We start from the raw sequence: 15932 nt of genomic DNA, 5'->3' as shown, positions 1-15932 counted from the left end.
GTAGAACTGTTCATCCGTTAGAATGCTTTAACTTTTTCATACTGCTAATTTTTATTAAAACTTACCCTTGTTTTCCTGTCACGTTGTTTTTTCCCCCCCTCATAGATTGCACATTTCATTTCTGGTTTACTGCTCTGTTGTCTGTACAGACCTGTTTTGCCCAGACTGTCTCCCCCTTCATACTTCAAGACATAATGCATGGTAATGGCATAGTTGTAGCCATACCATGACATTCCATGACATACCTGTTGGGTAACAGAGTAGTGCAACTGGGAGAAAATGTTACCTGAAATCGTAGTTTTGAACAGTTTAGCAGTATTTATAATGTCAAGTCCTGTCGTTGGCTAAGTGTAGCATTAGCTAAAGTTCTGATGAAATCTGAGTTAAGTAAAACCACTTAGTAGTATATGAAAGTCATTAAATAAGATTCAAAGACAATGTAATGAACAGAATTTCTTTTGTTTGTTTGTTTTTAGATGAAGGCTTAATGTATTTGTTGTAGCAAAACTGAACTACTTTAAGTAGTGGATGAATATTTTGGTTGACAAAATAGATTCTTGTTGTCCTCATGAAAGTATCATCACCACAAGTTTAAATCCTATTCTTACATGGATAGAGAAGCTGCTCTTTTTATTTCAGACCAAAAAAGAATTCAGAGCTAATTTCCATGTTTATGTGCAGTAATTCATCAGCTTGGTTGTGTAATACCCAATTCAGTAGCAATTTTGACTTTTTTTTTCTTTATTTCAGCTTTCAAGATTTTGATGTTCAGGGATCACGACGATGCAGCTCAGACTGGTTAACAATTGGAAGCTACAAGAATATTGAAGGCTATAGAGCATGTGGCTCCTCCATTCCGTCACCATACATCTCTTCACAGGATCATGTTTGGATCAGGTTTCATTCAGATGATAGCATCTCCAGAAAAGGCTTCAGATTAGCCTACTTTGCTGGTATGTTTCAAATGATACCCTGTACGGTATGGTGGTGGTGGGGTGTTGTTTTGAGAACTACTTCCTTGTAGCAGGGTAGACTGTAGTCAGTTCAAGGCTTATTGAAATCAGGAAAAATATGTTATGCAAAATTTTGATCCCGTGTACAACCTGAATATTCAAAGTGGGAATCAGTGATTACAGTAATGAGAAGAGTGAATAATTACGGGAGGAAAATGGTTCACTATTAATACTAGGCAACTAGAGTGGCTTTTTTTAACGTAGTTTAAGATCTGAAATCTCTTCATCAGACTAAAATTAGTTTGTTTAAGTAGTTGGGTAGACTTCTGAGTACTGTAAATATGGCAAGAGAGGGAAGAAATGGCAGGATTTTCCTATACAAATTGCATCATTTTCCCCCATCTACAGAGTGTATACTGTCTTTAACTTAAAAAAAGAAATAATAAAACCCACAACATATTAATATGATTACTCTAGCCAAGTACACACATGGTTCTGTACATGCAAAACTCGGGTAATTTGAGTACGTGATACAAGCTAGTTACTGGTAGTGCTAGTTTGAGACTCTTTTGTGGGCAGTTCTTAACTCTGGTAGCTGTTGCCAAGAGAGAGAAGGAAGCCGGTCATGGGTAAAGACTAGTTCCAAACTTTTTTCTGGCCTTAAGAACTATTACAATTTTATGTAATAGCATAATTAGGGTGTTCTATGTCCTGATCATCCCAAATACTGGATTAGATTCTTCTGTGATTTCATAATGGTTTCATACTGCCTTGCTCCCTCCTGGTGTATGCCATATCCACCCTGGCTTGCTCCAAAACTGTGTGTGCCAACTTTTAACTCCTCGCCTCTATAAAACAATTCATACTCTTACACCCATCCACTGCAACACAGCTTCAAAACTATTCCACCACAATTCAGTCAAACAAGGCCTGATGTCCTCTAGCCTAAGCCGTATTTGCTAGTGTTCTGCGTTCTGTGCTCTTTCCGCCTAATGGCTTCCTCCACCCTGTCAGCGTGTTTCACAAACCTGAAGCTTCCGGGTGGGCTTATCCCTGCCTATCACCTGTTTTCAAGCCTATAAAAAAGTTCCCTCTATGGTTCGGCTTATCACAGCTTAGCAAGTCTGGGAGAGGTAATGCAGCCTTGCATTTAACGCTGGCTCAGCTTTCAGGGCAATGTTCTACCTGGGTTTTATTTACTGTTTCACCAAAAAAAAGATGATGGGGATGGGGGGGGAAGCCACTGTCTAATCAGTCATCCTCTATTACTGTTTCTGCTAGCTGCACGTCTGCACACTGTTAACCTGCGTGAGGCATCGGCTTCTGCCCTGTTTATCTCACTGTCCTTGTAGGCACAGAGGAAAGGCAGCATTCCTGTCTGAGAGGCTTTGGGAAAGAAGGGTGTTTCGGGTAAGGGTATGGAATGGGCAGGGGCAGGCCACAGGCCAGTAGAGTTTTTCTGAAATTCCTTTCCCCTTTTTTCTCCCTCCAATCTTGAAATAGTTGCATTATGTATTCCCTCTTGGAAGAAGCTGTAACATTTTCAACAATAAGAGTTTCTTTCTGTCACTTGCTTTCTTCTTGTTAGTGTGATAACAGTAGTACTCAGTTTAGAGTAGTTAAGACGTTAATCCTGTGTTTTTTAAATGGCTGAAAAATAAATTGGTTGGGGTTTGTTGTTTTGTTTTGGCGCTTGTTTGTTTGTTTGTTTTTTGGGGGGTTGCCAATTTTTTAAAAAAAACAAGCTTTCCTGAAACTTTGCCTTGGTCCCTATGTTCGATAGGATACTTAGGAGGAAGTATTTTATGATTGAGGTGGAAGCATAGTGTTTCAGTGGTCTGATCAGAGTGGTATTCCAATATTATAAAATGACCTGTGTATAGGAGAAGATTTGACAAATCTGCTTTAATAATGATCTAATAATTTCTGCTTTCAAGTGTCAGGAGGCTCATGGAATGCTAACATTTTTGCTATACATTCAACTGTGCCATTATGTTGTTTGATTTCTTCTCATTAGCATGATGCAGTAGTACTCAGTTTAATGCCTCAATAGCCTTTTTAATTCAGTGGTGTTAAGGCTAATCTCAAAGGTGGTGTGTGATCTTAGAAAAATGGAAAATAATAGTAATAGTTTGGTTACATGGATGCAAGTTAGCCCTGCTTGTGCTGGAATGATAGAAACAATACAGGTTACAGGCACAAAAGGGATCATTAGAGAGCCTCATGTTTAAAATCTGATGAGGAAGATGGACCATGTGAATTGTTTGAATTCTTGTAAATATCTTTCAGGTAAATATTCATGTTCCTTTTTAAACAAACAAAACAGTAGCAACTCCTACTTGTCACTTTACTTGTCTCCCCTTTTTTGTCTTCCCACTGTTTCTAATTTTTCAGCCTCTTTATGGGTATCAGAATAGGATGGACTTTACTAATGGTAATGTGGAGTGGAAAATAGAGTTTTTAAAAGTACAGAGGTCTGTGTTCACGGCAAATGCATGGAAAGATTGTGTTAGTCCTTTGGCTACACCTGCGCATGGGTTCTGTTAATTATTGTGTACTACCCTGAAGTACTTTGTGGTACAGCTTCCAAAGGTAGTCTTATTAGCACATCTCTTATTTAATGACTCTATTTTTTGATTCATTTGTAAACTTTGCTGATTTAATGACTTAGGATTGGTGATTAGAAATGCAAAATCAGGATCAAGTAGGCATCTCTTTTCAGGGATGTTTCAAAGCCTGCAGAAGGAAGAGTTTAGGTTGAAATCATATCCTGTTTTGCTACTACAATTGCTATTAATATTTACAGCTCCATGTTATAGCTTTCTACTCTACCTTTCCCAGGTTCTGCAAGGTAGAAGCATTAGACTAGAGTATAATCAGTACTTGAACAAGTTCAGTGATGACACATGCATATTTTGCTATATTGCCCTCCACCTGTGGAGCACGGTCATTCAGTGTAGGCAAGACAAGTCTGGTAGTTCAGTTTTTGCTCTCCTTTCACTCTCTGTCAGCAAATTGGTTGACTTAAACACTCTTCAGCAGTGCTTATAACATTTATCGCTCTTGCATTTGTGACATTTTTTAAATGTTGACGTTGCACTTTTTTTTATTTAAAGAAAAGGTTGTTTCAAGGTAGAGTATTTCTTTTTAATGCTTTCTAAGATACTAAAATAGCAAAAAGGGGAACAGAGGTCTGATATGGCTTGACCTATCACAGCAGATTAGTTGCAGCAAGGGAAATTCAGGCTAGATATGAGGACTTTTATCACTTCATATGGTTAAGCAGTGGAACTTTGAAAATACTCGATTGGACAAGGCCCTGAAGAACCCAATCAGACTTCAGTTAGTCTTGCTTTGAGCAGATGATTTGATTAGATGACCTCCAGAGATCCATTCCAATCTGAATTGTTCTCTTGTAAAACAAGATAGAACCAACTTCTCCTGGGAAAGTCTGTATTTCAGTAAGTTCATGCTGCCTTTTCTGTTCCTTTTTTAAAACCCTAAGTATAGTGGTATTTGTGGTATTTATATTTGGTATATTTTTGTCTAGTGTATTTCCTGAATTACTGCTGTGTAGCACCATCTGCATTGCAGAATTCCTTTTTTTTTTTTTTTTTTTTTCTTTTCCCCTTGGAAGATTGACCATGGCAGTTTGTTTTATAACCAATTTTGCAGTCTGTACCATGGTGTTTAGAAATTGCAGTGATTTTAAATGATACAGCGCTATTTGACTCAGCTATGTTGTTGCAGAGCTGAAATAGCTTTCTTCCCAGTTATGCTTCTGTGTTTAAATGTGGTTGGAACTTGAATAAATGAAGGCCTGAAAAAAAATACATTCTTGATGTTACAAGCATGGTAGTAGCCAGTAGTCCACATTTTCTTACATAAAGGTGTCTCTTGACATTTTTTTTTCCAGACTGTTTAAAAAAAAAAAAAACAAAAAACCAAAAAACAAACCAAACAAAAAAACCCCAAATACCACCAACAACAAAAAAACAAACGCAAAAAATACCCCAAAATGACCAAAAATCCCAGATTTCCATATTTTCTGGACCACTACTTGGATCCTTAACTTTTAACGTATAATTTTCTGTTCAAGCAAGCATGTGTTTCTGAGTTTGCTGCACTCCTTAATTGCTGGAGGAGGGGCAGGAGCAAACAGTGGGAAGAGGTGAGAACAGAGGTTTCCTTTTGGTAGTAATAGATAATCTTCAGCTGTCAGCTTCTCTTTTGCCATAGATCCTCTGGTACAAAGTAGGAACCTATGAAAACAGGAGAGAGTTTTGACTGCTTTTACAAGAATTTGAGGAGGTAACTGGTAGTGCAGGACAAAATATTTCTGTATTTTGAGTGATAGAAGAGAGAAACATTTTTCTGATTGACTTTTAGCACCTTAGAAGCCAGATTTTGCAGTCACTATATAAATGAACGTTGTTGTCTTGCTTGGCTGAAGTTATTTGACTGATAGAAGCTAAGGATGAGGCTCATGCTGATGTGCTGACAGAATTTTAACTTGAAAAAAAGTGTTGTCTTGCAACTTAATGAAAGTTGTGGTGATTTACACAGACTTTAAATAGTTGTTCTCCCATTCTGAACTACCTGGTGCAGCAAGTGACACAAACCATAATTATATGAATTCTACAAAGAAAATGTATTTTTAATTACTTTTTCTTCCTTTCAGGGAAATCTGATGAACCGAATTGTGATTGTGACCAGTTTCATTGTGCTAATGGGAAGTGCATTCCAGAAAGTTGGAAATGTAATAATATGGATGAATGTGGAGACAACTCGGATGAAGAAATCTGTGCCAAGGCTAGTCCTCCAACAGCTTCTTCCTTTCAACCTTGTGCTTACAATCAGTTCCAGTGTCTTTCTCGCTTCACCAAGCTTTACACTTGCCTTCCAGAATCTTTAAAATGTGATGGTAACATCGATTGTCTTGACCTAGGAGATGAAATAGACTGTGATGTGCCAACATGTGGGCAGTGGTTAAAATACTTTTATGGTACTTTCAGTTCTCCCAACTATCCTGACTTCTATCCACCTGGAAGCAACTGCACCTGGCTGATAGACACTGGTGATCATCGCAAAGTAATTTTGCGATTCACTGATTTTAAACTTGATGGTACAGGTTATGGAGACTATGTCAAAATATATGATGGATTAGAGGAGAATCCACGGAGGCTGTTGCGTGTGCTAACAGCATTTGACTCTCATGCTCCCCTCACAGTTGTTTCATCCTCAGGACAGGTAAGAGTGCATTTTTGTGCTGACAAAGTGAATGCTGCAAGAGGATTCAATGCCACCTATCAAGTAGATGGCTTCTGTTTGCCCTGGGAAATCCCATGCGGTGGAAATTGGGGTTGCTACACAGAACAGCAACGCTGTGATGGCTACTGGCACTGTCCAAATGGAAGGGATGAAACCAACTGCACCATGTGCCAAAGAGATGAGTTTCCCTGCTCTCGAAACGGTGTTTGCTACCCTCGCTCAGATCGCTGTAACTACCAGAATCATTGCCCGAATGGTTCAGATGAAAAGAACTGTTTCTTCTGTCAGCCAGGAAATTTTCATTGTAAAAATAACCGCTGTGTGTTTGAGAGCTGGGTTTGTGATTCTCAAGATGACTGTGGTGATGGCAGTGATGAAGAGAATTGCCCGGTCATTGTGCCCACTAGAGTAATAACTGCCGCTGTCATTGGGAGTCTTATTTGCGGATTGCTGCTTGTCATTGCACTGGGATGTACTTGTAAATTGTACTCACTCAGGATGTTTGAGCGAAGGTAGGTAGAACAGATGGTCTCAAGAACCTAATTTTTTTTATATTTTCATATCTTCTATTGTTATATTTGAATATACATTTTTATTGACACACAATTATTGTTGCATGTGATTTATAAAGGTGTTGTTCTGTGTTCTTATTCTTTGACAGTAAAAAGAGTGTAGTTAATCAAAGTCGTAGAATATTTCAGGTTGGAAGGGACCATAAGGATCATAAAGTCCAATGCCCAGATCCTCGCAGGACTAACAAAAACTAAACCATATAGCTAAGAGCGTTGCCCAGATGCTCCTTGAAGACTAACCGTCTTCGTGCTGTGACCGCTGCCCTACAGAGCCTGTTCCAGTGATCAGCCACCCTCTCAGTGAAGGAAAGGGGACAGAAGTATATTCTGATCGCTTAACTATTAGGCTTTTGTTTTGGTACCAAAAAGGAAGTGTGGAAAATCTGCATTTCTGCAATTAAATCTCTCAATTCTGTATTTAACAGTATGTTTCTTCTATTGTAGACTATCTCATACAAGGATTACATATTCTTCAATTTTTATAAAATAATACAAGCATCTCTTGTGGTCCCTTTTCTATTTAGCCCCTTTTTTTTAAAGGAATTTATTGTTGGGTTGATTTTCTTGTTCTCTGAGTTGGACAGACCCATAGGAACAACTGCAAGGACTTATTGTATATTCTTTGTCAATTAAATCAATAACAACTTAACTGCTGAAACTTACTATTTCAGATTTTAATAGTTTGATGTAGTTTTACTCTTAAATATATTTACATACATCTTCTATATTATGAAATTTCTTTTTCCTTTTGGAAGATCATTTGAAACTCATTTGTCAAGGGTTGAGGCTGAACTGTTGAGAAGAGAAGCTCCTCCATCCTATGGACAGTTAATTGCCCAGGGTTTAATTCCACCAGTTGAAGATTTTCCCGTTTGTTCACCAAATCAGGTAAGATTCCAAAATAGCAGGCAAACCACTTAAATTTTAAGGAGACTGAAATAAAGATATTTTAAATTTTATCTGCATTTTTCTTCTTCTGTAGCATTTCCTTTCCTCCCTTTCAGGCCAATGCTAATATTAAGGATTAGCCGTAGGGCAAAATCACGCGGTGGTAGCACCACAGAGTTTTCTTTGCATGTTTTTTTCTTATTGAATGCCAGTAATGCACACTATAGAATCCCTCTTGCGTGAAAAGTAATAGATTGGTAGATGTAGTTTTGTGGTCTGTATTGATGTTGTTGTATAAGTCAAGATTGTAAGATACCACTTTGAAATTTGGGAAAGAAGAAGCTATACTGCGATATTAACTACCATAAAATACAGAATAGTAGGGAGCAGGCTGTCACATTCAAAAATAATGAAAAAGTCATTCTACAACATGGACACCTCCATGATAATGTTTTTTTTACTGTCACTTAATCAATGAAGTTGCATTGTTTAAAATAATTGTTTTGCAGAGGAAAGAACATCAGTTGAAGATTAAAAGCCTGAAATGTAAATTGAATTCTATAAATCATAAAGCTCACATTCAATTTTTAATATGGTTAAGTGTTGGGGCAAGGGAGTCAAGTCAGGTTGTGTTCAACTATCTTTGTTTTCAGCAATATATAAATCTTAAGATTGCAAATCTGTGTAGGACTGAAGATACCTAGTTGAGATTTCCTAGAAGTCGGTAGTGTCAAGCTAGAGGAATCTTGGTTGTTCTGATCTGTATGTAATGCTTTCCACCTAAAACTGATACATGCCTTCAGAGATGGATTTTCAAGGATGGATAGTAGTCTCTCCAGTAGCTTTTGAAAGTAAGGCTACTGAACTCAAATATAATTCTGTGAACTATTGGAACAGGTTGTGTGTGAAGTATTGTTTGGATACTGTGCTGTGTATGCCTTGTGGCATTTAGAGGATTGTGGAAGGGAACTGAAGGTGACAGCATGAGGACACTGAAGTTCAGTGTTCATAAACAAAGTGAAATATATGCATACATGTTAAGTGTTTATTTGGGGGGGGAAAAAAGGCTATTCTGATGGATATTCTATATTTTCGCCATAATCTTCATTAAAAGGTGGAAATATGGACTTGATCCAGTAATTAAAGACATCAGTGAGTATTTTCAGAATCATGGGCATAATGACAGATCTTCTACCCTAGTATGTGAGAACTGAGCTACTTAGCTGAGGCGCTGGTTTTTTATGTAAGCTTGAGTAAGGGACCCCCGAGTCAAAGGTGTTAATATGCTTGTGTTACCTTACAATTTAAGTTACAAAGTTTTAAGTGGAAGAATTCAGGCATGCATTGTTCTATAGCTGAGTGACTAGAAAATGTATACCAAATTTGGGGAGTGTATGGTTTAGAACACAAAAGATAATTTTAATTAAACAAGCATTAAAGCATTTTGAAACTGAAATTAACTGATTATGCCAGAATGGGAAAGAAAATCAAACTACAAGCCTCTGCTAGAGAGGATATTTAATTTAGTTTCTATTCTTGGCAGCCCCATGGTAGTGGATAAGGAAAGGTCACCTCTGTTAATAACAATCTTTCTGGAAGATTTTGTTTCAAAATCCTGAAGTTCTTGTGGCATGTTTCTATGTACTGTGCTCTAAAATCCACAGTACTTCATCTTCTTGGCAAGATTGTGTGTAGCAGATCTTGCCTTGCATACCTGCTGTGCTGGGTCTGCACTGAATCTGTGTATGTACTTTTTTGTAATTAGTATTCCATATCCAGGTTATAGTGCTTGGTTTGCACTTTGCCTTTATTTAAATTTGGGCAGAAATGTACCTTACATACTTCATTGCCCTTTTATTCCCCTTTTTCTTTCATATGTATTTCCACTTAATTTCCCTGTTCATTATTTTTTCCTGGAGAAAATCTACACTTTTTCATGCCTGGTTGGTTTTTGAAATAGCCTATTGCTACATACACCAGATCCTTAATATTAAAGATGCAACATTTTTTAGTTATTTAAGACTCTACATATAACCTGTGGTTATATGCTGTTTTCCACGGTAGTTGTTCCTTTGTTAGAATAGTGCCAACATACTGTCAACACTTGATTGTTGCTTGTCTTCTCATTTAGGCTTCAGTTCTGGAAAACCTGAGGCTGGCAGTGCGATCTCAGCTTGGATTTACCTCAATCAGACTTCCTATTGCTGGCAGATCAAGTAACATTTGGAATCGAATTTTTAATTTTGCAAGGTCACGGCATTCTGGATCATTGGCATTGGTCTCAGCGGATGGAGACGATGTTGCCAGCCAAAGTACTAGTAGAGAAGCCGAAAGAAATAATACTCACAGAAGTCTGTTTTCAGTTGAATCTGATGATACAGACACAGAAAATGAAAGAAGAGACACAGCAGGAGCAGTTGGTGGTGTTGCTGCCACCTTGCCTCAGAAAGTCCCTCCTGCAACAGCAATAGAAGCAACAGTCGGAGCGTGTGGGAGTTCCTCTGCTCAGAGCAGCAGTAGCGGTAACACGGATAGTGGAAGAGAAGTGACAAGTGTAGAGCCCCCAAGCACAAGTCCCGCACGTCACCAGCTCACTAGTGCGCTCAGTCGTATGACTCAAGGCTTACGCTGGGTACGCTTTACTTTAGGGAGATCAAGCTCAGTGAATCAGAACCAAAGTCCTTTGAGACAGCTTGATAATGGGGTAAGTGGAAGAGAAGAGGATGATGATGTTGAAATGTTAATTCCAGTCTCTGATGTAGCATCAGACTTTGACATGAATGACTGTTCAAGACCTCTACTTGATCTCAGCTCAGATCAAGGACCAGGGCTTAGACAGCCTTACAGTGCAACACATCACGGTGTAAGGTCATGCAGTCGAGATGGCCCCTGTGAGAGCTGTGGCATCGTACACACTGCCCAGATACCTGACACTTGCTTAGAAGCAACAGTGAAAAATGAAACTAGTGACGATGAGGCACTATTACTCTGCTAGGTACGGATTGTTTAGGAAAGATTGTGTACAAGTTGGAGCAATATCTGTCATTGTTTTGTACTTCACAGTTAAAACTAGTTTTTAGTTTTAAAAAAATCCAGGACAACATTATGTTAAAACTATTTTAGCCTGTGTGGTTGATTAAACTTTTCTTATACTGGATGATGTTATGGAAGTATTAGAGGAAACATTTTAATGGCTCTGAAAGCACAGCGTGTGTGTATCCAGTATAATCCGAATACTCTTCAAACGGAAGTTTTCCCAGTTAGTTTCAAATTTAGTTTATCCTGGTACTGTAGTTCAAACCAGAAACAGGGCTGCTCAAGACTTACTTGGCTGCCTGTTTAACCCCATATTAACAGGTGAATTTGTACAGAATTATTTTACTTTAGGAATTGACTCTGTTGTATTATTGCCAGCATACTTATAACTTAATATACTAAATACTGGTAAGGATTGTTAATGTAAAATATGTACTTTTCTTTGAGTTTATACAACATTTTGTCTAAATATTCTTGAATTTCATCATAATGTGAACTTATTTAAAGGGAGGAGAAACTTTCTCCAGGAGCATTCTTTTTCTTTCAGAAGTACAAAATGTAATGATTTGTGAAATTTAAATATAATAGATAAACTGGTGGCAAAAGCTTTTATAGCACTGACTTTCCTAAACTGCAGTCTAATATGGTACAGCCAAATAGTATTTAACATCCCCAGTTGTTAGTCTTTTCGATTTGAAGTAAAAAAGGGCCGAAGATATTACAATATGTGTTGGTTCTTTAAATATCCAATATGTACAAATACACTACAGAGTAAGTTCCAACTGGTAATAGATCTTTCCCTAATACTGTAGGGTATAAAGCTTGTTTGGACTCAAGGGATTTGCACTAAATCATATTAAGGTCTCTAATGAGCTTAGTGCACAAGCACTATCACTTTAAGTACTATTATTGTCTAATATTGCAATGACTATATATTTCCATGGCTCTTTTCTTGGGGTGTTGCATTTTTGTTGCAATTGAATTTGCTTTACGATTTCCCTATTTATTCGTTGTATTTAAAAACTGGTTTACTTGGTTGCAGACTGGTTGTTTAAAAAAAAATCCCTTTGAGTGTATTTTCTTATGATATTACATGTTGGAGCAAAACAGGTCAGTGGGAGAAAAAGCTCATAACTTCCAATTTTGTGATAAGCAGGTTAATATGTGGCTACTTGCGTGACAACAAGAATCTACACCTTTTAAAACAAAAATGTCAACTACTGTTTTATTTATTCTTTGCCAGTCTGTTTTTAGTAGGCTTAAAGATCCAGTATGAAATGTATTTGTGTGTGATTGTATGCTATTTATTAAATTTTAAATACTTTGTTGAATGTCATTTTAAAGCATGTTTAAAGTCTTGTGCATTTCTGTCGTGTTATGCTGTCGGGCAGAACTGACTAAAATGTTTTAATATGTATCAAAATTAAATTGAATTTTTGTTATGATTTTGAGGTACTTTTTAAAGATAAATCTAAGGTCTGTCTGGCTTTTTATTTTATTTTTTTAAAATCCTCATCTCCGAAGTACAAGTCACATGCAGAAGAAACAAATAATTGAATGGATTCCAAAGTATATATCTTCTCCCTCTTCTCTTCATTCACAGACACTGGGATGAGAAAAATAAACAATTTTACCATCTGGTTGATTTTATTCATGAAATTTAGCAGGTAAATTCTGAGTTCAGGACACAGTTATGTAGATTTGTGCTTTTGAGGAACCTTATGTGCAATACAGTTGTGAAAGATTTTATTATAATGACCCATGTGGTTTCAAGTTTCAGAACAGGTCACATCACACTGGTACCAGATCAGGTACATATTGGCCCATAATTGCATATACTCAAGTAAAAGTCATCAATGGCCATTTTTATTCACATTGAATAATATCTAAATCTGTGGGTAATCTTTAGTCTGATTTCAGTGGCATTGCTTATAGAGCAGGCAACTTTGCAGTATGAACATGATAATACACCCTGAAATATATGTGAACAGTATGACCTGGTATAAAATACTGGGTTTTTAAACCTTCCTAACTCATTAGAAAGTAGTTATGGAAATGTTTGTCCCTGAGGCAGATAACATTTTTGAAGAAAGAGTCTTCACAGAAGGCTTTTGGTGTTGAACACACACAGTGATCTCAATTTGTTCCATCAGATGCCCCAAATAGCATGTACCTATGGACTCCATATTGCAGATGTAAAAAGAACACAATGTTTAATTTGTTTTAAAGGAGAAATACTACACATTTAACTGAGAAGTTGGATTTGATTGAGAATTTGGAAAACTGTAAATAAAATTCATATTTGTATGAGGCTAATTTGTTGCAGTGATTTTTTTTTCTTAGTGATTTCAAAGTGTGATCAATTTTTCTTTTGATTAATGTATTAGTGGGTGGTGGTCTGTTTTGTTTGTTTTTACTGAGACTTCCATTAATTCTACACTTTATTCTGGAGTGCTTGAATGAGTACTTTGTTTAAATGATTCTTGATTTAGCTATACTACAGTGTGGGGGGCATTTTGAACAAAAGTCTGAATGATTCGCTGTGGAATTATTTTCTGTAATACATCACTTTCATCTGAAAGCTTTGAAGAATGTAGGTTATTGTGAGGTGAGTTTTCTCCTTATGCAAAGCTTTCTAAGCAAGGAAAGAGTCTGTCGTTGTTCATTTTCACATATCACACTTTCCTTGTCATTTGATTTGCACTGAAACATTAAGGGCGCTGACTGAGCTTCCAATGCTGCAAGGGCTTGTTTTGTTTCCAAAGTCAAGTCCATTTTCAGTACAAGTTCAGCAACTATTGCTGATAACTCTTCTTTCAAAACAGGTTCCTGGAGAGGATGCTGGAATTAGTTACAGTATTATTGAGTTCCACTTCCTATCGAGATGCCAAAGCAAGAACTTGTGACAAGCTTGGTTTCAGTCTAGGGGAATCACAGGTCAAGTTTGGGATGCAAATACTTCTTCTGTCTCTTTACATTAAATGGTTGCTGCAGATCAAATTAAATCACAGCTTTTCCTGTTGAGATGAATTTTTTCTTCCTTTCTGAAAAGTGAATGTTTACTGGCCTGTTTTGTTCTCCTGCAGCTATTTGACTGCTGCAGTTGTCCTTAGGAAGTACTGCACCATCTCCCATAAAGCATTTTAAGTCAGCAGTGTTAATCTTCCTGTAGTTGTGATGAGGATTTTTGTGGGGTGTATGGTGTTAGTTTGGGGGGGGTGGTGTGTGTGGTGTGTGTTTGGCTGTATCTTCTTTCTCACCTGAGGGTTTCTGACAATAAGCAGTTGCTAAATGAACTCCTTCAGGACATCAGCTACAATTCAGTTGCCCAAAATTGGGTATGTTCTGAAAGGACAAGGGAGAAGCTTGTCTTGTCGCTTTGACAAGCCACTGAAAGTATGGAGAGGTAAGCAGATGGATGGTTAAAACAATTTCCCTTCTACCCACTTAGAAATTTGACTACTGTAATTACCTTTCCCTCATCAAAGTAAACTACAGTCCACAACTACTGGACTTGATCTAGAGAAGTTTTATAGCACATCACCCCTTTCCTGTCAATGTATTTGTCTATTTGATGCTTTCATTCACATCCAATACCACACTATGGTCTGTCTGGTGAATAGTAACCTGGGGCAAGGGAGTGTAGTATTCACTAAATTGAAGTATTATCTAATAATTTGCATAGAAAAGATTTCCTCCATCAGTGATGGAGGAAATGAGAGAAGTAGCCCTATAAGCAGTCTAGGTTAGTGATTCCTAGTCACACTTTGAGAAAAGGCATTTGGGGAAAGCCAACATTAATAAAATGTAGCTAATCTTTGTGAATATTTAGGCACAAATTAATGTTTGTAATAAACACACACACACTCCCCAAAAATCTAGCAGAGTTTAACTTTCAGCGTTAGTTCCTCCTTGTGAGCAAGATGCATCATATTAAAGTACCAAAGATCCAATCTGAAACGCTTCGCTTGCATTCACTTTGAAAGATTATTCCACATTACAGTCCCCCTGTGTGCTGCTTGTGCAGGCAAGAGAGGGATGGAACATGGGGTGAAAAAATGAAGATGAAAAGATGCATCACTACTTTGAAACTGAATGATGAGAGAGTTGTAATAAAATGGACTAGAAACTCTAAAGGGATATGATTATAATCTATTAAATTGTGCAAAGTTTTTTGGGGGGGAGGTTTGGTGGGGTTTGGGTTTTTTGGGGTTTTTTTTTTTGAGCTAAGCAAGCATAGGAGACCTCAGAAAAGTAACTCAATGGGTAGGGCATGTCACATCAGGAATGTACAAAAGAAGGAGTTCTGGTTCAGGGTATACTTCCTAACAAATAGTAATGGTTTCTTATGCAAAACATAAAGGACAAATATAAGGAAAAGATCCCTGAAATAAGGGTACATTGTAGATACTGTCTAACAGGGGCAGGTATCTGAGTCTAGAGCAGAAATCTCAGATTTTTGTCACAGCATAGTTGACTTGTTACAGAGGTAAGGGAGAATAATTAGCAGAATCACATTTATACCTTTGCAACCGAGTAATTGTGCATCTAAATGTATGCCAACAGAAACACAAGTAATTTTTAGCTGCTTCTCCAGGCGTAGAAAATTGAGCAAGAACAATTGGTAAAATTTACTGTTCTAAACCTGTCATTTTTCCTACAGTCAGTTAAGAAGGACCTTTGACAGCCACAATTAGAGGAAGTGCTTCTGGTGCACCGGGTGAGAAATAAAGGCAGATATATATAGGGTAGTGGGGAAAGCCATAAACAGACATTTTATTTCTGCAGTGCTATGGCAAGGAACAGAGGTGTTTAGTTTTGCTTTCTCCTGCCTGACATGTTGGGCAGCATTTATAGTTCTGACTTCACGTTCCTTCAAGAGAGAGATGTTGAGTTTGACAGTTGGCCAAAACAATATAAACAGTATTTTGTGGTGTTTTTCTGTCTAGATAATGCATTAGTAAAAATAACAGTTTCCAAAGGGAACTAATCTGTGCTTTTGTGGTTATGTTTGTTAGAGTCTGGGAAAACTCCACCTAGGAACTGGCTTTCTGTGGCTGGGCTTATCCACCAGGAAACACCTGGCAGATCTGATGAGTCTTCCCCCCACCCCATCCCAGAACATCCTGAGACCTAGAACTTCAATGCCTGAGCTGAACTGCCTTTGCATTCTCACAGTTTTTTTAGAAGGTGGCCATTTTATTGGAGCCTT

The 15932-nt window shown here is 37.6% G+C and overlaps 1 protein-coding gene across 1 annotated transcript in view; it reads left to right on the top strand.

Annotated features, from left to right (window-relative positions):
• The window catches only part of LRP12 (LDL receptor related protein 12), a 48867-nt gene extending 35831 nt beyond the window's left edge, over positions 1 to 13036 (top strand). The window contains exons 4-7 of the mRNA XM_040586219.1: positions 751 to 953; positions 5635 to 6736; positions 7552 to 7684; positions 9816 to 13036. Of these exons, the coding sequence (XP_040442153.1) occupies positions 751 to 953; positions 5635 to 6736; positions 7552 to 7684; positions 9816 to 10679 (2302 nt within the window). The 3' untranslated portion in view covers positions 10680 to 13036. The remainder of the gene's footprint in view (positions 1 to 750; positions 954 to 5634; positions 6737 to 7551; positions 7685 to 9815) is intronic.
• Positions 13037 to 15932: the final 2896 nt, after the last annotated feature.

Source organism: Falco naumanni, chromosome 3 (genome assembly GCF_017639655.2).
Source record: "Falco naumanni isolate bFalNau1 chromosome 3, bFalNau1.pat, whole genome shotgun sequence".
Classification (NCBI taxonomy): domain Eukaryota; kingdom Metazoa; phylum Chordata; class Aves; order Falconiformes; family Falconidae; genus Falco; species Falco naumanni.
This window is presented reverse-complemented; position numbering and strand designations above follow the sequence as displayed.